The sequence below is a fragment of the Typha latifolia genome, chromosome 5 (genome assembly GCF_019914945.1).
Source record: "Typha latifolia isolate L0001 chromosome 5, TyphaL0001v2, whole genome shotgun sequence".
Classification (NCBI taxonomy): domain Eukaryota; kingdom Viridiplantae; phylum Streptophyta; class Magnoliopsida; order Poales; family Typhaceae; genus Typha; species Typha latifolia.
The window spans coordinates 4,470,842-4,498,666 of record NC_133090.1 but is presented as its reverse complement, the minus strand read 5'-3'; the positions used below and the strand labels follow the sequence as shown (position 1 = coordinate 4,498,666).

The 27,825-nt window shown below is 38.0% G+C and overlaps 3 protein-coding genes across 4 annotated transcripts; 2 read left to right on the top strand and 1 right to left on the bottom strand.

Moving 5' to 3' along the window:
* Positions 1–7,693: 7,693 nt before the first annotated feature.
* On the top strand, positions 7,694–12,714 carry LOC140788324 (probable calcium-binding protein CML7). 2 transcript variants are annotated; one of them, XM_073137531.1, is made up of 2 exons: positions 7,694–8,232; positions 12,493–12,714. In XM_073137531.1, exon 1 carries the CDS (start codon positions 7,787–7,789, stop codon positions 8,228–8,230), a length of 444 nt encoding a protein of 147 aa, XP_072993632.1. In that variant the 5' UTR covers positions 7,694–7,786; the 3' UTR covers positions 8,231–8,232; positions 12,493–12,714. The 2 variants fall into 2 exon arrangements, with proteins under 2 accessions (XP_072993632.1, XP_072993633.1); XM_073137532.1 differs by having other exon boundaries at positions 12,421–12,655.
* Positions 12,715–17,597: 4,883 nt separating this feature from the next.
* LOC140788323 (small ribosomal subunit protein uS15-like) lies at positions 17,598–20,578 on the top strand. Its single transcript, XM_073137530.1, has 5 exons — positions 17,598–17,730; positions 17,820–17,892; positions 18,003–18,141; positions 18,232–18,418; positions 20,330–20,578. The coding sequence occupies exons 1-5, from the start codon at positions 17,708–17,710 to the stop codon at positions 20,361–20,363; spliced, it is 456 nt and encodes a 151-aa protein (XP_072993631.1). The 5' UTR covers positions 17,598–17,707; the 3' UTR covers positions 20,364–20,578.
* A 1,819-nt stretch (positions 20,579–22,397) lies between these two features.
* Positions 22,398–27,531, bottom strand: LOC140788050 (3-phosphoshikimate 1-carboxyvinyltransferase 2). Its single transcript, XM_073137147.1, has 8 exons — positions 27,035–27,531; positions 26,502–26,746; positions 26,250–26,403; positions 23,565–23,779; positions 23,362–23,479; positions 23,056–23,266; positions 22,906–22,967; positions 22,398–22,812 (listed from the first exon to the last, which is right to left on the bottom strand). Exons 1-8 carry the CDS (start codon positions 27,353–27,355, stop codon positions 22,594–22,596), a joined length of 1,545 nt encoding a protein of 514 aa, XP_072993248.1. The 5' UTR covers positions 27,356–27,531; the 3' UTR covers positions 22,398–22,593.
* Positions 27,532–27,825: the final 294 nt, after the last annotated feature.

Here is a 27,825-nt window from a genome sequence, read left to right as displayed (position 1 = left end):
GCTGAACCGGTAATATCTTTCATTCCTATTATACCCTTAAAGATCTTAACCGTTAGATCTTCATCAAATTGATTGATAAAGAATTAATTCGATTGCACATAAGAAACCCTCTATAAATATACATCCGTAGGCATTTACTTTGGTCCTTCCAAGGTTTCGTTTTAGCAAACCTAATTTTTTAAGCTAAATTTGACTCTATCTTACTAAACAGTCAAAGAAGAAATATGGAGTTTTACTTCATATTACTACTGAAACTAACACCTAAGAATGTGGTGACTATTACCATTATCTTCTGACATGAATCAGCCAATAAAAGAGAATTGGTGAGAGTCTATTAAGTTTAGGCATTTGTTTTTTTAATAAATTTTTAAATTTTGTTGTTAATAGTTTAGCTACTTTCGTCTTACTAGCAAGAGTGGACACCCCGTCTTACTTATATTGAGCCACTCAGAAACACAATTTTGACAGGTCCTCAACTTGTTTGCCTTTCCATACTACGATTTGGACACACAAAAATGCACCACTACAATATTGCATATTTACTAATGTAACTTTTAAACAAGTTCATTAGAACTATCATTGGTCTAACCATAAAAGCACTACAATAACTATTTGTCACCTATACATAAAACTCTAATTCGTAGATTATAAACTATGAACCTAAATGTTTTTGTTTTTCATTTCTCAACAAAATAGAAAAGTTAAACTCAATACTAGTATAGTAGAGCTTATACTAGTATAAATTATTTTAGTATTTAGTTATATACTTATATATTATGTAATAATTATATTTGATGTGATATATGGTAAAAATAATAATACAAACTACTAAAATACTTTCATGGATGGATGTGGAGAAAGAAAATTGAATAAAAAAGAGTGACTAGAATAATAATTCATTAAAGATAAGTGATATTTTTTCAAGGAGAAAATGAAACTCCACCCTATTTTTCTAAAAGGGATACATCTTTCGAAGAAAGGAGATTCCTCCTGAAAGAAAGTGCTGGAACCTTGGCTTCGTCAGTAGTAGTGTGCCCCTTCTGCCCCCATAGGGGAAGCTTCGGCTTCTCCTACCCCTTTTGCTCCAGTGGGAGATGCTTTGGTTTCGCCTACCCCTTCTACCCCCTTGGGGATAAACTCGCTTGCTCCTATCCTGGGTCACTGAGACCTCTTGAGTCTACTTCTAGGTTGCCTAGTTCTCCTGGCCCAACCCCTAGAAATTTCAATGGAAGCTTTGACAATGGTGGAGGCAAGGTGGCTGATGCCCAGAGGATAGCCCCATAACCCGTGCTTGTTCTAGGTTTTTGGGCGCAGGCGGCGAAAGGCAATAGCCCAGCAAATCTGTGCCAGAAACTACATCCTCGAACAATGCCGAGCCATATCCTTGACCTCATCACAGCGGACTCTGTCGATTGTGTCGAAATTGACCCTGAGTTGCTTGAGAGTAGCATCGAGGAATGGAGATACGGGCTTTATGGTAAGTTTTTAGGTAAGTCGGTCCCTATTGGCATTCTTAGGAATATTCTAGCAAAGATTTGGCTAGTCTCAGCTCCTTTTCTTACTTCGGATATGTAGGCGGGATTCTACCTCTTTCGCCTTGCATTTGAGGATGATATGATAAGGGTTCCTATTGAAGGACCATGGACTATAATAGGCTAGATCCTGAACTTAATTTCGTGGAAGCTGAATTTCCAAGTTGAGGATGAGGTCATCAAATCGGCCCCAATTTGGGTTCAGTTTGTTAACTTGCCACTAAAATACTGGAAGCTAGAGATCCTAAGCAACATTGCCGCCAAGCTTGGTAAGCCTCTGCGAGTGGACGATGCCACGGTGTCTAGAGTCCGCAGTCGTTATGCTAGAATGTGCATCGATTTGGACCTGTCCAAGCCGCTAAGACAAGCCATGTTGGTTGGTATATGGCATAGGAAGGTAAATGTTAAATTCACCTATGAGGATTTGCCGGTGTTTTGTTTTGCTTATGGCAAGATAGGTCATGACCTTGTGAACTGTCCTAACTAGCCCAAATGGAAAGCATTAGAGGAGAAGTCTAAAAGGGGTAGCTTGGGAGGGATGGTGCTTAGGGATGCATGTTCGGCTTGATCTAATTCGTAGCGGTTTTGTACGGGATTTGAGATCCATGGGTGGAGGCACGGATTCTTAGGTATAAGATGGAGGTGATGATGGAGTGGAGGCCGAGTAGCTGATGGAGGTGGCTCGGCAATAGATAATAGAGGTGGTGGTTTGCGGATACGGATGCAGATGCGGTAAATGGTTGAAGGCTATGATTGGCCTATAACTGTGGTAGAGACAGTTAAGATAGAGAGACGAAGGGGGAGAAGTAGGCCCTGCGAGACTAGGGGGATCGACGGCAGAAAGAGATTAGAAGCTAGATGACACTGTGCTGACAGAAAAGGTGGCACTAGTTGGTGAAGAGGGAGGAGGGAGATGTAGAGGCCAATGGCCTAGTTAAGAGAGATGCTAGCGCAAACGCCAATTAATTTATCATTCTAAGCATGCCTAAGATACAAGCCATAATGTCCTATTTATAGATATTAAATTAAAAATTCTAAAATAAATTTAACTAAACCAGTCTTCCTTATCTTCTTGGATTAAACCTTCATTTTGTCACAGATATATTCCTCTAGATGGTGATCTTATCCAATTAGTTTGATATTATTTAGATATCTTTAGATTATTCTGTGAATATTTTTCTGAAATTGCGCAGAGATGGATTTAGCTAATTAAATAAAACTATATAAGAATAATAAATAAGATAAAACTATATCAAGCCCAATATCTTTTGAGGTGATCCGATCTAGTCTGAATCACGTTATTCCGCCATGCTTCCGTTCACTTTGTTCTCAAGGTGAGAAGTAGTCCCTGTCTATGAAAAGATGTCTCTTTAATATTCTCAAAATTGCCTACATGATGTTTTGGTGTTGTCTTGCTTGTGGTCAGCATCTGGTCTGAGGAAGACATGCTCTGATACCAATTATTACGAATCGGCTTGATTTGATTCGTAGCGGTTCTGCCTGGGATTTGGAATCCGTGGGTGGAGGCACGAATCCCTAGGTATAGGATAGATGTGATGATGGAGTGAAAGTCAAGTAGTTGATGGAGGTGGCTCGACAATAGATGATGGTGGTGATGGTTTGTAGATGCGATAGATGGTTGAAGGCTATGATTGATCTACAACTATGATAAAAACTATACGGGGGATAGAGACGGTTAAGATAGAGAGATGAGGGGGGAGAAGCAGGCCTGTCCTACTGGACTAGGGGGATCGACAGCAGAGGAAGATTAGAAGCTAGACAAGACCATGCCAACGGAAGAGATGGCACTAGTTAGTGAAGAGGGAGGAGGGAGATGTAGAGGCCAATTGCCTAGTTAAGAGAGATGCTAGGGCAAAAGCCAATTAATCTTTCATTCCAAGCATGCCTAAGATACAAGCTATAAGGCCCTATTTATAGAGATTAAATTAAAAAGTCTAAAATAAATTTAACTAAACTAGTCTTTCTTATCTTCTTGGATTAAACATTTATTTTATTACAGATATATTCCAAATTTGAAGAAGTCGTGAATACCAAAGTTGTATATCTGAAGGTTGATGATTTTATCCAATTGGTTTGATATTATTCGGATATATGTAGAATATTTTTGTAAATATTTTTTCAAAACTGTGCAGGGCTAGATTTAGCTAATTAAATAAAATTCTAATATACTAAGACTTTAACTAAACCACATAAAAATAATAAATAAGATAACTATACTTGATCTATCAAGCCCAATGTCTTTCAAGGTGATCCGATCTAGTCTGAATCACATCATCCCGCAAGAGTTCTGAGACGATATTGGACACCGATGAGTGCTTGTATGGGCCCTGGCTGTGGGTTTCTCATGATAATCATCAGGGTGGCCGGGGAAAGGCCAGCTTGGGTCGAGATGGTGGTGCCGCTAGTTGGGGTCGCGGTGACCGCCCCATGACCGCGGTTCATCGTAGGGCTGAATCACGTGAGAAACCTGTGAGCTAAAATCACGTGCCTACATGCTCTCAGGATGATATGGCTTCCTCCCTCACAAGGGTGTCATGAGGCCCAAGGCGGCTTTACCTGGTGTAACAATAGGGTGGGGCGGGATAGGGTTTGGCCATACTCGATTGAGGATTGGCCTCCGAGTCTTGGATACATGCCTTCCCTTATAGTTCCATTACTCATCTTGAGCACACTGGGTCCAACCATGCCCTCTTCTTCTGAAGCTTGCGCCCCTATCTCCTCGGGTGCAAAGACCTTTCTGCTTTGAGGTGTTTTGGTATGATTATGAGGTTGTTCATAATATAATTAACTAAAATTGGGATGCTAATTTTAATACTAGAAACCCAATGGATAATATGATTGATGATTGTTAACTTGAATAATATTATGGGTAAAATTTTATTCTAGAATAAGCATAGCCTTGGTAGATTGGAAAATTGGGCCATTGCAGCCCAAGCCCACGTGGCTGCCCTTGAGGCAGCTAATAGTTCCATGGGGTCGCAATCTAGTGAGGCTATTGCATTGCAGATGGCCTATAGGAAGCATTCTACTATCTTCGCTAGATTGACCACAGGTGGAGATCTAAAGCCCGTATGAACTGGATTAATAATGTTGATAGAAACACTACCTATTTTCAAATTGCTACTTTAATTAGGAGAAGGAAGAATGCTATCTATTATTTGATTGATGATAATGGTGCTCAGCTTGAAAATAGATAGGATATTGTTAATTGCTTTATTAAGTTCTATGCTAATATTTGGACTGCTGAGAAGTTTGGTAGTAGTAGTATTAATCTGCCTTGCTTGCCTGCACTTGAACCAACTTGCTATGATGATCTCACTAAGCATATTTTCCTTGGGGAAATCAGAGCCACCCTGTGGTCTATGCCTTCTGGTAAGACCTAGGCTTGACGGCTTTTGCAAGGAGTTTTAATGGTTCTACTAGTAGTAGTATTAATCAAATTTCGATGCTTTTAATCAGTTTCAAGATTGTGGTTATTTGCCTCCTAAGTGGGGTCGTACGCATATCACTCTTATTCCAAAAGTTCTTAATTCGTCTGTGGTTGGTGATTTTAGACCGGTTTCGCTTTGTAATGTGATTTGTCGTCTTTTAGCAAAAGTTTTTGTTAACCGAATGAAGGCTTTGTTGCCTAAGTTAGTGAGTGCTGAGTAGTCGGTCTTCGTGGCTAGTAGATTGATAATGGATAATTCAATTTTGGCTCAAGAGATCGTTCATTCAATTTATTAGGGTGATCGGAACAACCCTCATATGATCATCAAAATCGATATGGAAAAAGCCTATGATAGGCTTAGTTAGGAGGCTATCATTAAAGTTTTGGAAGCTATGATTTCCCGAGTAAATGGGTGGGTGGATGTGGGCTTGCTTTGAGTCCCCGTCTTTTGCTTTCCTGATTAATAGGTCTGCCTCCCATTTAGTTCGTAGTTCTTGTGGCCTAAGGCAAGGAGGTCCGTTATCCCCCTTTTTATTTATCTTTTGCTTGCAAATTCTAACTTCTTTATTAAATGTATAAATGCACTGTGGCATGATTGATGGTTTTAGTCTGAATAGGAACACTAAGATTCGTCATCTTATGTATACTGATGACATTTTGATTGTCACTAAGATTGATTCTTTTAATTGTGATTCTTTTAATTTAGTTTTATCAAAATATCAATTACTTACAAATCAAAGGGTTAATCGAAGCAAATTGGCAATTTATTTCCCAACCTGGGTTCATCCGACCCTAGGTGTTGCCCTAGGCAAGTGTCTTAATATTAGGCAAGGGGCCTAGCCCTTTACTTACTTAGGTGTGTCCATTCAGCCTACCAAATCCCTATTGGGCTGGTCGGGCGTGTCAAGTTGAAGCTTGATGGGTGGCAACGCGCGACCCTTTCCTAAGTTGAGCGAGCTACACTCATTAAGTCCACCATCCATGCTCTTTTTACTTATAGTCTAGGGTGCTCGACTGTTCCCTTATCGGAATTGGATAAGATGGATAAAATTGTGCATGTCTTTCTCTAGGGCAAAGGTGAGAAGCTTATCAGGCTGCACCTGATCAACTAAGAGAGTTGTTGCCTGCCTAGTGCTTGTGGTGGTTTAGGTTTATGCAACCTGCATGAGGCTCGTGTGAGCATGATTGGCGAAAAAGCCATAGAGCTCCTTGACAATTCTAACAAGTTGTCGATCTAATTTATGTAGGCTAAGTATAGTAGAGTCGATCGCTGGCAACCGATTACGTGTAGGTCAAAAAAGTCCATCACTTTTAAACACATGGTTGACTCCCTAGCCATCTTGCGCTCGGGATTGCTTAGTCGATAGGTAATGGTTGCTCGATGATCATTTTGTTTGACTTTTGGCTCTCCTCTACCCACTTTGCTAGGGTCACTACCTTTATTAGGGTTTTTGCTCAAATGGCGTGCCAAAAGCTGGGGTGGTTTATTTCTAACCAGTCATTGAACTCTCATCGTATTAAGTCTTAGTTCTGCCCAGTTTTGGGGGACATTATTTGTGGTCGCTCCTTACCCCAATTCCCCTATGACAATGTTTGGGTGTGGTCCCCCAGTCCGATCGGGAAGTCAATCGCAACCTCCATTTCTCGCTACCTTGCGAGAGTCGGACTGAGAGGGCCAATTCCTAGGTTGGATGGCCTTTATTGTGGAAGTTGCCTAGTGCTTTGAAAATAAAAAAATTTCTATGGAAGGTGGTTTGGAATCGGCTCCCTACTAATGACTAGTTGCTTAGCCTTCCTTGGCAACCTCAGCCTTATGCCCCATGTGTAGGATGGAGACTGAATCAGTCAGTCACCTCCTATTCACGCACGCTTGGGCAAAAGAGCTTTGGAAGGTCATAGAACATTATCTTGGTTTTAGATTTCAGTATCAGACAGAGTGGCCAACTGGAGGCTGGATGAAAGAAGGACCTGACAATAACAAAGAAGCGGCTACTCTCACTAGGCGTATTATTGGTGTATTATTGGCTAAGGACTCTGGCAAATTTAGAAGACACGAGATGAACTAATATTCTTGCAAAAAATAAACAAGGTGAACCAAGTCCTTCATAGGATTATGGCTCTAGCATTAGAGACGTTCCAACACTTTCAAAGAACTCTGGCACTAGAGACGTTCCAATGTTCCAACACGTTCCAACATGTTCCAACAAGGTGAACTGCTGTTATCTTTTCATAATTTTACAATTCTTTATTGTCTTAGAGAGGCTAACTAGGTTGCGGACTAGTTAGCTAATCTGGGCAGATAATAGGGTTTTTTTTATCTTACTGGGCTAATATTGTCCCTAGTTCTCTTCATAGTCTTCTGTATAGGGATGTAGAGGATATCTCATTGGATACCTAATGTACTTTTGCGCCCACTTTTGAGGTAATACAATTGCCTTTATTAACAACAAAAAAAGGATAAAATAATGACCGGTATATATAAAAGTATAAAAGAAGTTATTATTTTAGTATTGAAAAGCTTAACTACACCACAACTTCTTGATAAAAAAGAAATCCTTTACAACTCTGTATTAATGAGTGCTTTTAAATTTGAAAAATAAAATTATAAGCGGTAAAGTAATTTAGTACATACCACACGATTGGTATACTTTTCTCATGATAAATATATTCCGCTCAACCAATGATGATTTGTTATACCCAAAAGAGAGACATTTGCTAGACACAATTAAACCGCAGATCAACCTTTTGCTGTTCAATATTAAAGAGAGCGAGCGAGCGAGGTGAGAGCGATTGTTGCTACCAAATGGGTAAAGATCTGACGGACGAGCAGGTAGCGTCGATGCGGGAGGCCTTCTCCCTCTTCGACACCGACGGCGACGGACGCATCGCCCCCTCAGAGCTCGGCATCCTGATGCGCTCCTTGGGCGGTAACCCGACCCAGGCACAGCTGAAGGAGATCACCGCCGCGGAGAACCTCACCGCACCCTTCGACTTCCCCCGCTTCCTCGATCTCATGCGCTCCCACCTCCGCCCGGAGCCCTTCGACCGCCCCCTCCGCGACGCCTTCCGCGTCCTCGACAAGGACGGCACCGGCGTCGTCGCCGTCGCCGACCTCCGCCACGTCCTCACCTCCATCGGCGAGAAGCTCGACCCCGCCGAGTTCGACGAGTGGATCCGCGAGGTCGACGTTTCCCCCGATGGGACCATAAGATACGAGGAGTTCATCCAGCGAATGGTCGCTAAGTGATGGTACGGTCTTTAGGGTTTCTTTTATCTACTGGATCTGATGTTTTCTGGTGGAATTATCTGGATGTAGGGTTAATTATTGATGTTTGCGTTAGTTGTTCAACTGAATCTCTTTCCTCATGACTGTTAGTGATAATTACCTATCTTATTTCTTAAGGTTCTAGCAGTTGCATTAGGAAAAGCATGACTAAAGTATCTGAAATCTTTGTTTGTGAAGGATCTGAATGGTTAACTCCAACCATAACTGATTCTTGGTTCTTTGTGTTTCCTGCACGATTTTCCTTGAGTTTTGTCCGAAGATAGCCTGATAGGTTTTTGACCAAGAGTTTTGCATATTGAATTACTGAAATTTGCAATATCTATGGAAAAGGAAGCGGTGATGCTTTTCCTTTCTGGGAAGAGGATGTAAGGCGACTTGGTTTGGGGAAAATGGTTCACAGTTCAATTCTTCTAATGCCTGGGTAGAATTTGAGAAGTTTTCCTTAATTCCTTAACACTTTGGTTATACTAGTGGTGTGCAGAACCTTGCTTGCTTGAATTGTAAATTACCACATCAGTGTTATGAGAATTGAAACTCTTCAACAATATGAATTCTTTTTGAGTATCATTCTAGTTATGCCTAATCTGTGCATATGTTTCAGAATGTTTTTGCTCAGACTGCACATATATTTGGAATATGTGCAAAATCCTTAGATGTTGCTTGTATTGTTTTGACTTCAGGTCTTGTATCCTTTTCCTAGATCCTCCAATATTTATTACAGTACCTCTTCTTATTGTCCCTTGCTTTATTCCTTGTTCGCATGTCCATAGTCTTCTAGGATTCAACTGAGTTTGCATCATGGAAAGATTAGGTTGTATACATACACCTAGCTTTGTAAAGCTCACACTGGTGACCAACTAAGACATCCTTTTGATATAAACCTTAGTACTATGATGTACTATGCATAATGAATATTACTTTGAATAACCAAAGCTCAGAACCTCAGAAACACCTATTTCTCCAATATCATTTCATGAACCTTTTAGTATATGCATTTTTCTTCCATGCAATCTTTTGCCTTTGCTGATGCAAGCACCTTAACTATTGGGGCTTGTGATCAAGTGACCTGATCTAACTGCATTTATGCTGCATATACCCTATATGGAGTGGCCCATGTACTTACTAAAGCATATTTGCCAATATATGATGATATATAAATATTATTTAGAACAGTGTGGTTGAGATAGACCATTCTCTTAGGAAAGGGAAGACATCACGGACCACATGTGTGTATTTGGAGGAAGCTAAGTCAAGATTATGCTCACTGAGGTGATTATTTGACTTAATCAAGTTAGGTTAGAAGAGCTCACTGAATTTCCTATAGAATTTCGAAGTACCAGTTTTGGAACAAAATGCCCCTGTAGTTTTTGTTTTTGAATAAAGGTCCTTGGACTCAAAGTGCCATTCTATAAAGTTCTGCACAAGCAAAGGTGGATGACTCACTCATTAGGGGTTTTGGCCTGCAAGGTAAAATGAGCAAAGTATGTGCCATATGGTTGTTTGTTCTACTAGTGTACACGACTCCTAGATTAGCATGGTCCTCAATTCACCTCGTACAGTCTTCGACAATTGAGATGGCTTGCCAATGTTGCCCATCCAGCCGTCACCACCCTTTGGCAGTCACTTTTAAACACCCAGCCCAATCTAGTATCCATAAGCTTGCTAGCTAGTTTTAAGCCCTCCATTACTGCTTTTGTCTCACCCTCCTAAGCATTGAAACAATGGTTTAAGAAAATAAACTTCCATAGCAGGTCCCCTAAGTAAAATATCAAATCTAGGATGGAAGTAATAACATATCTAGATACAAATTGAGGAACTAGGCTAGATTGTCCTCAGCCAGAAGTAGTAATCCACTAAGGCACTATCTTATCCTCTCGCGATAATTTTCTAGGGTTTTTCTTTCCTAATGATGTTGAGAAGCAAAAATGGGGAGATAGTGATCCTAGGCTACAAATTTAAAGAATACCAAAGATCCTTGTAAGGACTGATTCAAAGTAGTAACAACATTTGTCTCGAGGGCTTCAAAGGTCATTGAGGCTGGAAATCAAACTCCGGAGCTAGTGAATCGTTAGGGTGTTGAGCAAAGAGATTACACATCAATTTGTGGGGGTAACAATTGGTGGCCTGTAAATTTATCTTGTAACTGCTACCAATTAATCTAGTGTCTGATTTGGGTATGGAAGAGTATACGTAGCTTTTTACCTTTGGTTCATAGAGGTTTTTCTACGTAAAAAAGTTTACCTACGTAGAGTGTGATTGTTTTTATTATTGACTGATTATCTAGAGCTAATAGCTGAATATCTTTAGATGAACTTTGGAAAATCCATATCCTATACTTCATAATTTTCATCTTCTTTTCTCTCGTTTTCCCTTCCCTTCTCTCCTTACTAATTAAATCAAGTACAAACCAGAGAAAATCATATTGTTTCCTAACTTTCTCTTCTAGTTCTTTCTTATTCTCTCTATCCAAACAAGGTGTTAAAGAGGTTCTTCCAGGAGGATTTTCTTATGAGTTGCACACTAAGACAAATTCCACAGATTAGTAACATTGGTAACCTCTGAGAAGTACAGTATTGTCAAAGACAGAGCTCTTGTAGGTCAAGTACAAGAAGGTGTTTTACATGAATTAGTTTATAAACAGAACTATGTCTAATGTTATCTATCATTATTTTTATCCAACTTTATGTTTGGTTGAGTAGTCCTCATTTTTATATATTAAAAATATTTCTTACAATTGAGGGAAATTGCATATGCATCTACATATGTTATCTTAACATGGCCTGCAAATAGAGCTACCTTTTGAGATACTGGTTAAACTTGCTGAAATAGAATTAATTCACTATCTTCCATAAGACTATTTTATGAGCTTCAGACCAGTCATTTCCATTTCCTTTGGAATGTGGAAAAACATAGAGCAAATTTTGCACATGAGAATTAGGAACAATCTTAGGTTTCAGGGTGTTGGAGTCCATAGAAATCCTCACTTTGTAGGAGTATTTACTGAAAGGCAGCAAGCATATTATGCAAGTAATGCAAAATTAATATTATTTACTGAAACATCATTCTCTTTGTAGTCAAATAGGAAACATTTTCTCAAGAAAAAGAAGTCAAGTAGAAAGCATCAGAGAGGGAGAGGTTTAAAGGTGTGTCAAATAGTTTTTAAATTTGCTATTTAGGTTCATTGTTTGAACAATTAATTCTGGATTGTATGGAACCTAGAGACAACTAATTTCTAGCAGTGTTTTGGTTTAGTGAACTATTTAGTTTGCCAATCTGTTTAGACAAAAAAAAGCGTGTGAAATTTATGTCAAAGGAATTCCCTTCTTGAAATTGTACATAACATATTGTCCTTTTGTTTTTATTAAGGTTGAGCAAAGCCTTGTGAGATACTTAAGTGGCCTCTTCTTCTATTTTTAAAGAAGTAATTTGTACTCTTGTTTAACTTGAACCACATTGGCTTCTTGGACAGTTAACCTTTCTTTTGTTAAGTAAATAGCCCTAACTTATATTTCAGCAGCAAACAAGCAGATAGTTAGCCTATAATTTTATGAGGAGTTATAGATGCCCTTAAAGAAAAATATACAACAGGAAAAATAATATAGAGAAAACAAAATATTCGCCATCGAATGAATCAGTTCCAGCTAATAGCAGTATGAGATCAATGTTGAAACACATCAATCTTGCTGATTCGAACTTGAATAATAAATTTCAGAAATTTTTTGTCAGAACTTTTTTTTTTGGTGAAATTTCAACCATTATTCTTATGAGGCATAAACACTTCAAATAGCAATGTCATATATATATAATCTACCGATACATATAATGAAATATAACCACAAAAACATCACAAGAAGTCACAAGTGATAATGTGTTTAATACATGACACACAACTCTTTTTATTTTTGTGCGTGTGTGTGTTGTATTTGGGTACATTACTACGTAGATCCTTATTCACCGGCAATTCTGTCTTGTGCTCTCAGTACATTCTATGTCCATATACAAAGGTCAAGTTTATGATGTGCTTGTTAACTCTAAATTTACCTATAGTTTAGAATTTTGGTAAGGTTCCATCTTTCTCAGACTCCTGTTATCATATGCTTTGTATCCTAATTTACTCTTTAAAAAAAAGCTCTTAATGATAATGGTTGCAGCATCTAACTCTAGAACAAGTGAGCTGGTTTTCTTCAATCTTCCTACTGTATTTTTCTTTTGCACGTGAACAGCCTACAAAGATAAGAAGGGAGGTGATGCAAAGAAGCTTGTTGAGGCAGTCATGGTTCCTAAACAATAGGCTAGGTGGCTGTTTCTGAGTGAACAAATAGTATCTAAAATGAATCTGTTTGCTTACAAGTATTTGTGTTGTTCGCTTTGTGGATTCTTTGACAAGTGGCTGTAACTAGTTTATCTTTAATTTGGTGCAATTGTTTTCTTATTTTCTAACTAAACACTTATAGCTTTTATCTTTTAGGTTGTTGTATTACTCATTGTAGCTGGTAATATTTGCACACTGAGCAGTCCAGACAATCTAACTTCTCCAGGACTGGCCAAACTAAAATCCAGACCAACCTAGTTAGTGCTTTAACCTCAGACGCCACGGGAAAACATAGCCAAATATGATAATATTTCAACTGCCGTAAATATTTTGAGTAAATAAATATTAGTAATAATATTTACTTTACTGACAAATCGCATTGGCCAATCTTACAAAAACATATTATCTTGGATCTCGATCCAATATGTACTAGAATATGTACTAGAGTCCGATATAGATCTTTAACTTTTGAGATATTGGTTTTTAATCAAATTAAAAAAAAAATTGAGATGGTGGAGTGAGTGTATCTTCGGAGTCTAATACGATGATCTCCATTTTTATTCCACTTCCAACTGTGAGTTGAGTTGAATTGAAATGAATTCGCCAATCTTATATAGGAATAATTTCACAAAATTAAGGTTACATGGCCAAAACTTAGTTTTGCCACGGTACCTTAGCTTCATCATTGCATTCACTTTATGAGTAGTGCATTATTATTTTTTAAGAGAAATTTATAAATCACACCTTATATTTTTTCTACTTTTTTATTAGGATTAAATATATTTTACTTTTTGTACTTATATCTAAAATTATTTTATCCCTCTTGTATTTCAAAAAGTCTCAAACTTGTTTCTATACTTATGACTAAAGTAAAATTAATAATTTTTCTGTTAAATTTAATTGAATAACACTAAAATACCCAAACTGCTCCTATCGTATTTATTAGAAAAGACATGTAGATTTTGAGATAATGCAGCTAAATGATCAAAATAGTCATAGTACTCGATTAAATTTAACAGAAAAATTAACAATCTTACTTTAGTCATAAGTATAAGGATTGTTTTGAGACTTTTTAAAGTACAGAGACTGGTTTAAGGCTTTTTAAAATATATGGGGTAAAATGATTTTAGGCATAAGTACAGAACATAAAATTTATTCAACCCCTTTTATTAATATTCAGCATTTAAGGATTTTATAATTTGACCTCTTTTTTTTTCCTATACTCATACAACACTCTTATCATTACTTTAACTAACTAGCGTTAATCCTATTATATGATTTATGTAACTTTACTGATCAAATTACCAAAATACTCTTAAAAAGTTCTGATCTAACTTGTATTAGCCAAATCGAAGCCATCTTTCTCAAAACTAAACCCTACCCTATCTAAATCTAATAATTTTCTCCAAAACTAAACCTTCCACACAAAATTAAAATCCCCTTCCTCAAACTAAATTCTCTCCCCGAACATCTGATAGCAACCTCCTATTGTTAGGGAAGCTCCTGCAACCTCTGATGGCAAGTTCTTTCAACCTCCGACATTTGGGAAGCTCTCAGGGCTTGGGTCATGGTCTCCATGGCTTCGGAATAGGCAAATGACCAAGATTTTGGTTACCATACTATTTCTTTGTTGATACCCTTCTGTTTGATTATAATTAGGTTACATTAACTCAGGGTGTTATATAAAATTATAAAAAAGTAGTAGTTGGGTTACAAAAACCTGAAAGATGGGGTGTGTTACAATCCAACCATGATGGTCAAATCGAGTCGAGTTTGGTTAGTTGATTTTGCTTATTCTTTTTAATTTTGAATTAAATCAGATAATCCGCTATGTAAGTCCAATAGAGCGAATTTGATCCGATCCACTATGACTCTATTCTTGTAACTATGAGAGGGTCATAGGTTAATTGTTATGTGTGGAATGAAGATTAAGTTAAGTTATTTCTATTATCTCTAATTAATCGTTTTATCTTAGCCGTTAGATTGTCTTTACTTTTCTAGGAATAAATTGTAATCCTAGAATCTGATAGGTCTACGATACCAAAAGATAGGCTCTAATACCAATGATAGGCTACGGAACAATTCTTTTAAAATTTGAATTTATTGTAGGAAACAGTTCGCGCAATTGAGGAAAAATATTCTCCAAATATTCTCCCGTATTCAGAAAATTAGGAAACTAAGTGGAATCAATTCGTAACTCCCTGATCTACGTTTTTTATATTTATGCCCTTCACAGATTTGAACTGCAACTTGGACAAAATTATGATTTAGTGCGGATAATGGTGGTGGTGACATGTGGAGTGGATGTTAGGATTATGGATGGCAATGGGGATGAGAGTGGATAGTAGATGTTGTTTAAGTGATGAAGACAAAGGAGAAGAAGTGGTCGAGATTCCAAGAAAGAGGGAGGACTCAACTGTTGTCTCATCGGATGGCTTGCCAAACCACTCGACTAGAATCTCCATCTCTAATTTAGTACCATGACGTCGTCGGCACCTAGTAAGTACACGAACTGGCTCCACGATCTCTGTCTCCTCCAATGGCTTTAGTAGAACTGATCTAACAACCTCATGATCTTTAATCCGCTCCCTCAATAATAAAACATTGAAGACAGGATGCACTCTCGACCCCTCTGACAGCTCCAAATGATACACAACTGGATCGATACGCTCTAACACTCAAAATGGACTGAAGTAGTGATGTGCTAACTTCTGGCTTCGCATCGGACGCAAGGTCACTTGTCGATACGGTTGCACCCTCACAAACACCTAACTGTCGATGTCAAACTCCTACTCCCTTTGGCTGCGATCATAAACTTGCTTCATGCGATTTTGAGCAAGTTTAAGATGAGCACGCAACTTACTCAATGTGGCGTCTCTATCCATCAAAGCTAAGTCCACCTCCATCCGATTTGCAGATGCCACTGGATCATAAGCGCGTAATGTCGGAGCCGTGCGCCCATACACCACCTCGAACGAAGTCATGTCAATGCTATTGTGGTAGACGGTGTTGTAAGACCACTCCGCCCATGGTAAAAACTTCAACCATCATCTCGACATCTCTCCAACAAAGCACCTCAAGTACTGCTCAATGCCTCAATTGACCACATTAGTTTGGCCGTCCGTCTGTGGATGGTAGGCCGAACTGAAGTTCAATTGAGTCCTCTATAATCTGAAAAATTCCATCAAATGTGTTGTTCACCATCATTCTCTTCTTTCTCTTCATCTTTCTTATATTGTTCACCATCATTCTCTTTCTCTTCTTCTTCATCTTTTGCCAACATAAAATGATCATTAAGTAGTTTAAAAATAGTAGATATGTTGCAAAGCATGTAAAAACTTCCTCAAATGTAAACATCTCTTTTAGGTCAAACACAAATATCTCAAATTTGACTTGGAATGATGTGGGCAAAAATTTTAGTTGCCCTTGTGGTAGGGGTGTTTGTACAGTTTGAATTTCCAATACGAAGAACAAAAATAAAAGATTTTACTCTTGCCCTGGACATAAGGTATGATTTACAATTTAATTGATATCCTACTGGTGTTTGATTGAAGTATTAACAGTCTCAATGTAGGATGATCATTGCGATTATTTCGCATAGTGCAACGATGTCAATTTTCATCTGATATATTTGAAATACCGGCTAACTAAAATTGAGTTGAAGATGGATATGTTAGAGAAGAAGATGGGATAGTTCTTTATGTGCATTTGCCTTGGGGTAATAGTATGAAATGTATACATGGCAATCTTAGTTTAAATAATTGATGAGTGATATATCAATGACAATCTTAGTGAAATCAACTGATGGTTGTGTTATGTATCAATCTAAAAAATTTTTATGTTCTGAATAAAATATGTAGATTGATAGTAGTTGTTGCTGTTGTAAAACTAACTATTGATAGTAGTTGCCTACAAAATCTAAACTTTACAATAACTAAACATACAAAACTAAACTGAACTTTATAACAACTAAACTTGAACTTTACAACAACCGTACAAAGCTAAGTTTATAACAACTAAATATACAACAACTAAACATACAACAATTTGGATTTACAAATTATCCATATTTACAATAACTAAACATACAAAACTAAACTAAACTTTACAACAATTAAACCTGAACTTTACAACAAATAAACTAAACAAATTCTGCCCGTTATGCTAGTGGGTGTTAACGGGCTATAGTATTCTAACTCGACCCGAACCTGGCCAACCCGAGTGATTGGTGGGTTGGGCCATAAACAAACATTTAAGCCCGGTTGGCCCGAAAAGTCCGGCCCGCTTGATGATCACCTCTAACTACCACCCTTTTCATAATGACCTTTTGAACTATTTTTTAGTACCTAGTGACTCTCTGAACTATCAAAAATATCTCATTCCACCAATTTCGTTAGGTTTCTATTAACTATTTTCATCTATAAGCTATCATATAATAGTCATATAATAAAAATATAACATATTTACCCCTCATATACATGTGCAAGTCACGTGCAACTTAAGAGAGTATTTTATGTTGACCCAAAATAGAGAGGCAATTTAGTCATTTTCTAATTCCGTTTATGATGTTAAGGGGGTGAGATATTTTTAATAGTTTTTAGGGTCATTGTGTACTAAAAAATAGTTCATGGGTCGTTGCAAAAAATAGTAACGGTTTAAAAAAAGTTGTCACGGGGTTGACACAATGGATAAAGATTTATAATATTTGAATGTCATTCATATATGAGATAAAATTAAAAATACGAATTAATGTCAACCTTGTCAATCATAATTTTCCACGTATTGACCTATATATTGACGATTTAATCAAATTGGATAATTAGATCTGATTATATATTGATACCCATCTAAATCCATTCAAATAAAGTGAAAGTCATCACTCAACGATTTCAAAGAACAGTAGAAGAATTTCAACAATTGAGTTATTTCTCTCACCTATTTTTGTAGAAAAGAGAAAAAAGAGAGAGAAGAAAAAAAAACGTTGTCACTTCTCAAGGGTACTGTCGTAATCTCCGCTACTTACCCCTAGCGTATATATAGCCAAAACCCTAAGTCACCCCAGTTCTTCGCTTCTCCTCTCCAAAACTTCTCGCCGCCGTTGCGTCACCGTTACCCCCGCCGCCGCCATGGGTCGCATGCACAGTCGCGGGTATCTCCTTCTCCCCTCCCGCCATTACTTGCTCTCTCTCTCTCTTTCTCTTTCCATTGATGTCTGTAATGTTCTCAATTCTTCCACAGAAAGGGTATCTCCTCTTCCGCTTTGCCGTACAAGAGGACTCCTCCGAGCTGGCTTAAGATCTCCGCTCCCGAGGTAAGCCTTTCTCTCCTTCCAACTCATTCCCTGGATTAGAATCCCATTTGGGTTCTCTTTTTTCTTTGTTTTTAATTTTATTTTACTTGGACGTTTTCGATCTCTCCCAGGTGGAGGATAACATCTGCAAGAACGCCAAGAAGGGGCTGACGCCGTCGCAGATTGGTGTCATCCTTCGAGACTCTCATGGCATTGCCCAAGTTAAGAGTGTTACTGGGAGCAAGATCCTTAGGATCCTCAAGGCTCATGGTATGTTGAAATTTAGATTTAAATGAGTGTTTTTGGTATAATCTTTGCGTTGGGCTTTTGATTTTGGAGCTTCTTTTCTTTAATTTGCAGGGCTTGCGCCGGAGATTCCAGAGGATTTGTACCACTTGATAAAGACGGCCGTTGCGATTAGGAAGCACTTGGAGAGGAACAGGAAGGATAAGGACTCCAAGTTTAGGCTCATCCTCGTGGAGAGCAGGATTCACCGCTTGGCCCGCTACTACAAGAGGACTAAGAAGCTGCCCCCTGTCTGGAAATAGTTGAGTTTCTCGTCAGATTTAATTTTCCGTTATTTTTCTTGAGATAGATAATCTATTATAGTTGTATCATCGATTGGGACACATGGGGAGTTGGAAAATTCTTAGGGTACCTATGCATTACAAATTATCCATAGTTTCAAGTACTTTAAGCATGGAACGATATGATAGTGTTCTACTGCTTTAATGGATTCAATGTGAATAATGAAGTAGAGGGCTGTTCAATGCAAATAAACTATTGATGCTGTGAATAATGAAGTTGAGGAATAATAAGATGGCGCTTCTAAGGATCTTCACCAGGTTATCTATAGTGCAAATAACAACAGGTGAAAGGTGAGCATGCATGATGAAAGTTGCTTTACATGCCAATTATGGTTGCTCAAGTAAGTAGTGTTAGTGCAAAAACTGCAACTTTCTTATCAAAGGTCACTTGATGTAGATCTCTAATGGATGATTACTATTAAGTTGTGACTTGCAATTCTTTTTAAATCATGGAACATTGGCGTTTGGTATCTTGCAATGCCTCATGTTTCATTTAGCAGTCCATTTTCATTTTTCATGCTGTATGTGCATTATCTTTATAGCATTAGGGCTAATTTTCGCTCCTGTTGCACTCATGAATATCATGGTTTTGAATATGAAACAAAATGTATTTGTTTTGGCCTTATCTTATAAAGAGTTCTGTTAAAGTTTCATTTACTTTTTCTGTCATGTTGTACTGTGGCTCTGATTCATTGATATGTTATGGTATATGATATACTTATTTAATGGAGAGGTCTCTTATAATTTTAACCTTAAATTATGACAATGAATTTTAGTAACTTGATCAAATTTATTGGTGATTTGGTCTATGATTTTTTTTTATTTTTTACTTTTCTCCTATTAATATTGATTTTGGGAACTGTCCTGATGATGCCTATGGCTTGTATGCATCTAATGGGTCGATCAATGACTTGTTATGTGATGTTACTGAATTGCGCAAATTTTATAAATTACAGATTGGATGAGTGGATGACTTTGTTATAGGATGTGCTCCAACTTGTATCCTGCTAAATACTTGCTCATTTATTTGTGTATAAATTAAACAATCTTATTCTATAGTTGGATATTATTTGTTTAGGTAATTGAGGTGAAAAGTTGTTCAAAAATCAAGTAACCTTTTCAAAGTAGCCATTGTGACATTAGGATATTCAACTCAGTCTTTAAGCTGTAGTATAAAACTTGGTAAATTTGTGTATATAATATATACACCTAAATGTATCTTATTGGATATTTGTCCATACAACAAATATTATCTTTAGCTAGGATTTTGCGGAAAGTATTTTCTTGTTGTTTGTTGCAATTAGGTTTGGTAAACTTGGAATTTTTCTTTCTTTTAGAAGTTTAGGCATGTCCAATAGATAGGTAAATCAGCTGCATTATAAACATTATTTTATTGTCAAACTAAGTGAAAGATATATCCCATCCCATCATATACTGCTGCTATAATTGTTCAAAATTTGCTTCTATATTGCCCTTATATATATATATATATATATATATATATGTGAAGCAACACTTCCTATCTACATATAAATGTATGTATGTATGTACCTAGCTGGCCCCTACTCTCAATGTGGCTTACTACTTGCCAAGCTTCATTTGCTGTATAAGTTTGATCCTCTAACCTTTATATAACATGTCAAACTGATGGCCGTTGTACAAACCTAAATTCTTGGATTACCATGTACAAAAAGGCATGCATTACTCTCTGGTCTTCCACAGGCAAAAATTTCTTAAGGCATTAGATGCTTCTCTTGTACTTGGTTAACTATGTCTTTTATCCATATTAAAGTTAGATCTGATATGTAGATTTTCTTACTATGATTGTAGTGGATTTGTCGCACTAAGGCCTGCTTCTTTGCTTTGTGCAGTGAATCCACCACAGCTAGCACTCTTGTGGCTTAGGTTTCTATCTATTATGCCAGTTCTTTCTCTGCAACGATGACAGCTGAATTTTGCTATATTCTAAGTTATGTATCCCAAGAGAGTTCTCTTGAACAAGAATTTTTCGTTGTTTTGGTTTTACCCTACAGAGAGGGCCTATGTATGTTCTGAACCACATTCATTGACCTTATGCTTGCTGTAGTTTTAGTTATATGTTCTGTTTCTATTTTGCTGAAGAGTCTTGAGTGTTATAGTATTTTGTGATTCATGTAGGTAGGGCTGTCAAAATAATCAAGCCTGTTTGAGCTCCGGCTTGATGAGCTTGATGGGGTCATTTGTAACGAGCCCAAGCTTGATTCGAGCTGAGCTTAAAGCACAAGTCAGCTGATATATAAGTATACATAAATAATAATAATATTAATAATATTAATATATATATATAATTCAATTTGATTTTGTAAATTATAGACCACCCGAGATTTAATTTAAGTTGGATTTATGCTTGGTTCGAGCTTAATTTAGGATTGGTATGAAGAGTCGAATTAGGTTTGAGGTCGAAATGGGCTTCAAATTAATTCCAAACCAAACTTGAATTAATTTTGGCCAAATCAATTATGTTATCTTACAACACATGAAAATCCTGATCACGCTATCGATGTATTCATGGCTGCTAGCTGGATGCTAAATTTCTTCCTTTGCTAGAGATTTGGTCAGTGCTTTGTAAATCTTTGAAGCACATCGAAACTTACCACCCTTCAAGGGAGCCTTGCAAGGCACCAATCTAAGTTGGAAGTATATACTAAGCGGAATGCGATCTATTGGCATTGAAAAGGAGTTCACTGTGTGTCTAGTGGGTAAGCGATGGACTTCAATTTATTGTTGTGATACCTAGACAATCATCACACCCAACCCACTAGAATCCCTTGATTTTAACTGAGTAAGCCCCCTTGATTTTAACTGAGTAAGCCTCCTGATAGAGCCTAGTTTGGACCCAACCTAGCCTGAGCTTGAAATAGATATGGGTGGCACAAGTTAGGCCTTTGCCCACCCGGCCCGACCCAAAGCTCAACTTGCTACGCACACCCACAACTATCCGAGCCAGAAATAGAAATAGGCGACCAAGTTAGGCCTTTATCCGTCCAGCTCGACCCGAAAGCTCAACTTGCTACGCCCACCCACAACCCTATCCTACTCCCACTCATTCCTATGGTTTTTAAGTTATCCTATGGTTTTTAAGTTATACATCAAAAGTTTGGTTCATTAGAGACCACTATATATTATAATATTATAAGTGTCCCCTTTTATGAAAGTTAAGTAAAATATGTTTATGGGCGGCCCATTATATTATAATATTCTTGATAACCCATCCCATTATACTAGGCCTGTTATGCCTAGCTTATTAAACTTGGCTGAGCTCAATTTCTCACAGCATAGTGGATAGTAACAAGTTATAATATTCTAACCCGATCCAATCTAAGTGATTGATGGGTTGGCTTGTAGTCAAAAGGCTTAAGTTCTGTCTGCCTGAAAAATCCCTTCCTAAACTCAACGCATCCTGCATGTGTGTATGGTGAGAGTTGTAAGTGAAATTTTGCAATATATTGATATGGTTGATCAAATCTGTAAAAAAATTTCTCTTACTCCCTTACGAGAATAATTGTCCATAGAAAAATCATATGTTCTCATGATGGTGAATGTGAGCAAGCCAGATTTTCCACCAAGTAATATTATTATTTAGGGTATCTCAACTGTTTACTTTGCATTATTACAGTAGGAAGCTGTTAACTGGAAAGATTGGCTCACTGGATGAGGATCTGTTATACTTATTGGTCTTTTGCTACATCTTAGCCTTGGTGGATTCTGAGGGAGCTCTAATGAGAAAATTTCAGCATTTCCATCAAAATAGCTCCCAATCTAATCCACGGCACCAGCGCAGAAAGAAACTAGATCAACATAAAACTACAATTTCAACAATACATGAACCGATTTCCACACCTTAACAACAGAATAAAATATCAATCAAGTTCTAACTTCTAAACAACAAGCCGCATCACCTTTCGGATTAACAGACACTACTCCATAAGGGCTTTATTGATGATGGAATAACGCAGTGTTCAAAACAATGGTCTGTGTTGGCAAAATCAATTGTCTTACCGTACAACATAAGAAGATGCTGACTCATGCTATCCATGTTGTATTCATGGCTGCTTGCTAACTGGATGCCGAATTCCTTCCTCTGCTAGAGATTTGGTCAGTGCTTTGTAAACCTTTGGAGCACATCAAAGTAATCTGGAAAGGTCTTCCTTGTGCAACCCGGATCATTGATGGTGATGGGGATATCGGCACAGGCAGCAAGGGAGAATGCCATTGCCATTCTGTGGTCATCATATGTGTCGATTGACGTCACGTTTAACTTCTCTGGTGGGGTGATGATACAGTAATCAGGTCCTTCTTCAACGGTAGCTCCCAACTAGTTCAACATAAACATACCAAATTAAATTGAGAGAGAGAGAGAGAGAGAGAGAGAGAGAGAGAGCAAATATAAAAGCTACATTTTTCCTACCTTTCTAAGCTCTGTACAAATGGCTATCATCCTCTCAGTTTCCTTGACTCTCCACGAGGCCACTAGATAAAAGAAGCAGAGAAAGAATCTGTCAGACATACAGGATTATCTGCATAAGCTATGAAACAAACTCTGTAAATTATGTTTTACCATCTCTAATGGCAGTTGGACCATCAGCAAACAGTGCAACCACAGCAAGAGTCATGGCGACATCAGGCATCTTGTTCATGTTGACATCAATAGCTTTCAAGTGTTTCTTGCTGAAAGAATCTCGTGACGGGCCAGTAACAGTAACACTGTTCTCAGTCCATGTAACTTTTGCTCCCATCTTCTCAAGAACTTCAGCAAATTTCACGTCACCCTGTATTATTTTCATAAGCAGTAGAGAGAAGAATAAGCAATGTCAATAAATATCATCAAACTTCAAGAACCGCAGATAGAGGAAAACATTATTACCTGCAAGCTTGTTGTACCACAACCTTCCACAGTAACAGTGCCCCCAGTTACTGCAGCACCAGCTAAGAAATAACTAGCACTTGATGCATCACCTTCAACATAAGCATGTCCTGGGGACCTGTTACAGGTGAAACAACAGAAAAGAATTGATATATGTTGCCAATAATCTAACCGAATGATTGTATTCTAATTCACAAACTCACTTGTACTTCTGGCCGCCCTTTACCAAGAATCTGTCCCAACTATCAGAATGCTCCACAGAGACACCGAACCGCTCCATCAACTTCAAAGTCATTTCAACATATGGAATAGAGATTAATTTATCAACGATCTCAATCTCCACATCTCCTAGAGCCAAGGGAGCGGCCATTAGCAAAGCAGTCAAGTATTGACTGCTTATGGATCCGGAGAGTTTAACCTGAGGAAGTGGTGCAAGAATCCAAATCAGATAGCAATCTAATAATGAACTAAACATCCAACAGCTAAATCTAGAAAGTAATATAAATGCCCTCCAAAAGATTCTGTAAAATATGCTATATAGGTATTTGTAGGTTTCTGGCAAGATTAACAGCTTGAGCAGTCATAGAAAGCTTATAGTTATTTGTTCTATGCAGAGTCCCTCTCCTGCTTAGCTTTATGCTTGACATAGATCTTCTGGCCCCATTTTAGCTAGCAATTGCTCAGAGAAATTAGCCCAATCTTTCAACACATGTATTCTCAACTTTGAGTTTTACCATTCCCAAGTGAACAGAACATCTGACACCTTTCAGGTGCTAGCAGTACCAGATTACAGACTAGTGTTGTATGATTAATAGTATGTATAATTCACAAACATATGATATCATATGGTCATGGTACTAAGAAATGGAAACTTAGCATTAATCCTGAGCCAGGATTGAACTCTTTTTGATTCCGTCGAAAATCAATTTTATGGTGTAGATGCTTATGACCTCCCCCTCTATGCCCACCAAGAAGAATGTAAAGAACAAGAATTGTTGAACCTAGCTCCAAAAATCGAAAGTCCGAAACAATTGAGACTTTTTAAGAGATTGGATAGGGATAACTTTTTTCGGCATCTTTTTTCTCCTCTTACTCCTCAAATCCTCAGTCAGGAAGAAGCTGGATGGAAGACTCAATTATGGAAAGGAAAGGATCAAGCGAGAGAGTGACTCATTATTTCAATGAATCATTTTTTCGGACTACAAGTAGCTTGCACTGGTTAAAATGTGTGATAACTAAGCCAAGGTGAGCTCATCAGGAAGAAAAAAACTTACTACCTCATGGGCTAATATAGTCCCAGGAAAAACAGTATGTTTGATCACCACCTCTTCTAGTACAAAATTGAAGTTAGGAGGTTGCAAAACAATACTCTCCTTTGGGGAGCAGAGGACAATGCAAAAGGCAACTTAAAGTAAAATCTCAGTGTTCCCTCTGAAACAACAGTGCAACATCTCTGGTAAATTCTATTTCCTAAAGTAGGATTTGACATTCTAATTCCTCAGATTTAGCTCTTATCTAGTTCTCTTCGACTTGACTTTCATCATAAAAGTTTTATACATCTAAATTTGTCTTCTAATATCAGAATCATCTATACATTCAGGACTTCAAAGCAGAAATCCTCAACATGATTATGCTACAAGTATACCCCATTTTGCTTCAAATTATGATGCCTTTTGAAAGGCAGCATTTTCCAAGAGACTGCATTTTAACCAGGAGAAGTGAGCGAAATGTATCTAAGTTGAAACCAAGGTGTATTTCTAAAGAAAGAAAAGAAATAGCAATCAAACCAAGGAAAAAAATGATAGCAATAAATTCACATCAAGACCACAGGTCTGTGTTAGGAATTCTTTATCGAGCTTTGTACGAAACAAAAATGAGCTTTAAAAGACAACCAACACCAAATATCCACAATGATGAATATTTTTCAGATGGTCCAATTATTATGTATCTTCAAATAAGCTATTAAAAATAATAATTTAACAATGCCCAGTCTTACGGTAAGTTTGTTTAGTTATCCACTTATCCGACAGTTCTTCATCAAGCAACACATACAAAATAAATCCATTCTTGAATGATTCATTATATCGAGCTTTGTACAAAACAAAAATGAGCTTTAAAAGACAATGAACACCCAATATCCACAATGATGAATATTTTTCAGATGGTCCAATTATTACGTATCTTCAAATAAGCTATTAAAAGTATAATTTAACGATGCCCAGTCTTATGGTAAGTTTGTTTAGTTATCCACTTATCCAACAGTTCTTCGTCAAGCAACACATACAAAATAAATCCATTCTTGAATGATTCACTATGGTTAACATCGTTGTAAGAGGGATTCAATCCTTCAACCTTGGCTGCTGCATATGGTATCTCTTTATATAATTGCCATATATTCACTATCACAAGTTACAAACTATGTAAAGGGTATGAACATGAAAGATTTACCAAATAAGATAGTGATGATATAAGCATGATAACATATAGATATTCCAGCATATAATGCACTACGTACTTAAGGGTGAAAATAAACAACAGCACTTAACAGGATAAACCCAGTGTATGAAAGAACTCAAAAATGTAATGGTATAGAAAGCAAGCACATCCAAATTAAAATTTGCAACAGTGGCAAAATACTTGATGGATTAGTACTTATCATCAGTTCCAAAGAAGTCTTTCATTAAAGAACAAATGATAAAATAATTGTATTAACAAACATCGAGTTATGCTTTATGGTTATATATTACAGGGAAAATAAATTCAGTTCATAGTAAATTTTGTACAAGTATTAAATTGCTTTCTTGAGAGTGAGGACGTAATGGAGAAAAAACTTAGCAATCATTTCAAGAAAGAAGCCATGACTCAATGCAAGGTCAGCGTAGACAAACCTTTCCACCTGGAAGTCCTCCGAATCCTTTGACACGAACAGGGGGACAGTTAGTGCCTAGAAAACAATCTACATCTGCACCAAGCTGCTTTAATCCTGCAACCAAGTCCCCAATAGGCCTTTCCCTCATCCGGGGCACCCCATCAAGTACATAACTGAAATACAATTGCAATCATTTTTAGTTACGAAGCACCAGAATTTGTACAAAGGAACATGTTCAAATGATCAAATCCAAAAGAAAACATAGAAAGACCTCGCATTTCCACCAGCAGCAGTTACAGCCGCCGCCAGTGGACGCATTGCAGTGCCTGCATTTCCTAAGAAGAGCTGCACTTCTTCTTGTGACTCTTTCCCCACAGGAAACTGCCCACCACAACCTACTACAGTAGCTCTTTTTGCAGCACTATCATCTACTACCGAGAGGCCAAGGGTTTTCAAAGCAGCAAGCATGTAACGCACATCATCACTGTTCAACAAATTATCTACTACAGTTGTTCCCTGGTCAAAATATAGAAAAGACAATTCCATCAGTTAATTTCAAATAGAAAAGCAGGCCAAATATACAATATCATAGTGTAGATAATACCAACCAATTAATATCCAAAAAACATATATAAATCTTGAAATCATCGAACTATAAACACGAATAAGATACATTATTTACATATCATTCGTAATATTTACGGAAAAAAAACAGAGACCAATCTCAGGAAAATCCAAAAAGATTCAAATTTTCCACAACAAAAAACCCAAATTCGCACACAAGGAAGAGATCAACCAGCTCACCTCCGAGAGGGCAGCGAGTAGAAGGATCCGATTAGAGAGGGACTTGGACCCAGGGAGCACAACGGTCCCGGAGATCTCCTTGATCGGCTGCAGCACGATCTCTGGTACGGTGGACGGCTTCTCGGGGGGCGCTGCCAAAGAGGCCGAAATCCTAATCGTTTTCCTCCGCGAGATCCTTAGGGTTCCAAAATTCCCGAGCTTGGCTCCGGATCGAAGGCGGAGATTAGAAGGGAGAGGAAGGGCCCCACGATTTCCGGAGAAATGGGACGCCGAGAGGGTAGATTTCACCTCCAAGCTCTTTGCCATGGTTGCTTGCGCCATCTCTCTCTCTCTCTCTCTCTCGGTCTTAGTATCTCTCTCCTCTCTCGCTGTAATGTTTGGAGTTTGGTCGAAAGAAATAGTCGAGTTCTCCCACCAACCCCCGCCCAGTTCCTCCCCCCCCACCAACGGGGACTTTGGTTAGCGGGGTATGTTGTCCCTTCGGATCTGCCGAAGAGACAGATAGTAGATAACGTGGCAATTGGTTGTAGGGGAAGGTTTATGAAGTAGTTGCTGGGGGTAGTGGGAGTGGGTGAGATAGTGGGCTCCAGTGATGGCGTTTGGACTTTGGAGTTCTTGGTTGGTGGTTCGTTGAACACGAGTTTTTCCTACCGAGTCCAACTAACTAAACTCTTGGGTAAGCGAGTCCACGGTCTCCTTTCAACGCCTAACAATTGGGCCGTTGCTGGTGGATTAATTTATTAACGAGAGTGAAGGCAATTCACATAGGTTGCTACCAACGTAATATAGTC

Excerpts from the sequence above, each read along its gene's own strand:
- LOC140788050 (XM_073137147.1), bottom strand. The coding sequence starts at position 27,355 with ATGGCGCAAGCAACCATGGCAAAGAGCTTGGAGGTGAAATCTACCCTC. Across the intron at positions 22,968-23,055 it reads TCCAACTGCCATTAGAGATG|TGGCCTCGTGGAGAGTCAAG; the intron begins GTAAAACATAAT and ends TCTTTTATCTAG. Across the intron at positions 22,813-22,905 it reads TTTGTACAGAGCTTAGAAAG|TTGGGAGCTACCGTTGAAGA; the intron begins GTAGGAAAAATG and ends ATGTTGAACTAG.
- LOC140788324 (XM_073137531.1), top strand. The coding sequence starts at position 7,787 with ATGGGTAAAGATCTGACGGACGAGCAGGTAGCGTCGATGCGGGAGGCC.
- LOC140788323 (XM_073137530.1), top strand. The coding sequence starts at position 17,708 with ATGGGTCGCATGCACAGTCGCGG. Across the intron at positions 17,731-17,819 it reads GGTCGCATGCACAGTCGCGG|AAAGGGTATCTCCTCTTCCG; the intron begins GTATCTCCTTCT and ends ATTCTTCCACAG. Across the intron at positions 18,142-18,231 it reads TAGGATCCTCAAGGCTCATG|GGCTTGCGCCGGAGATTCCA; the intron begins GTATGTTGAAAT and ends TTTAATTTGCAG.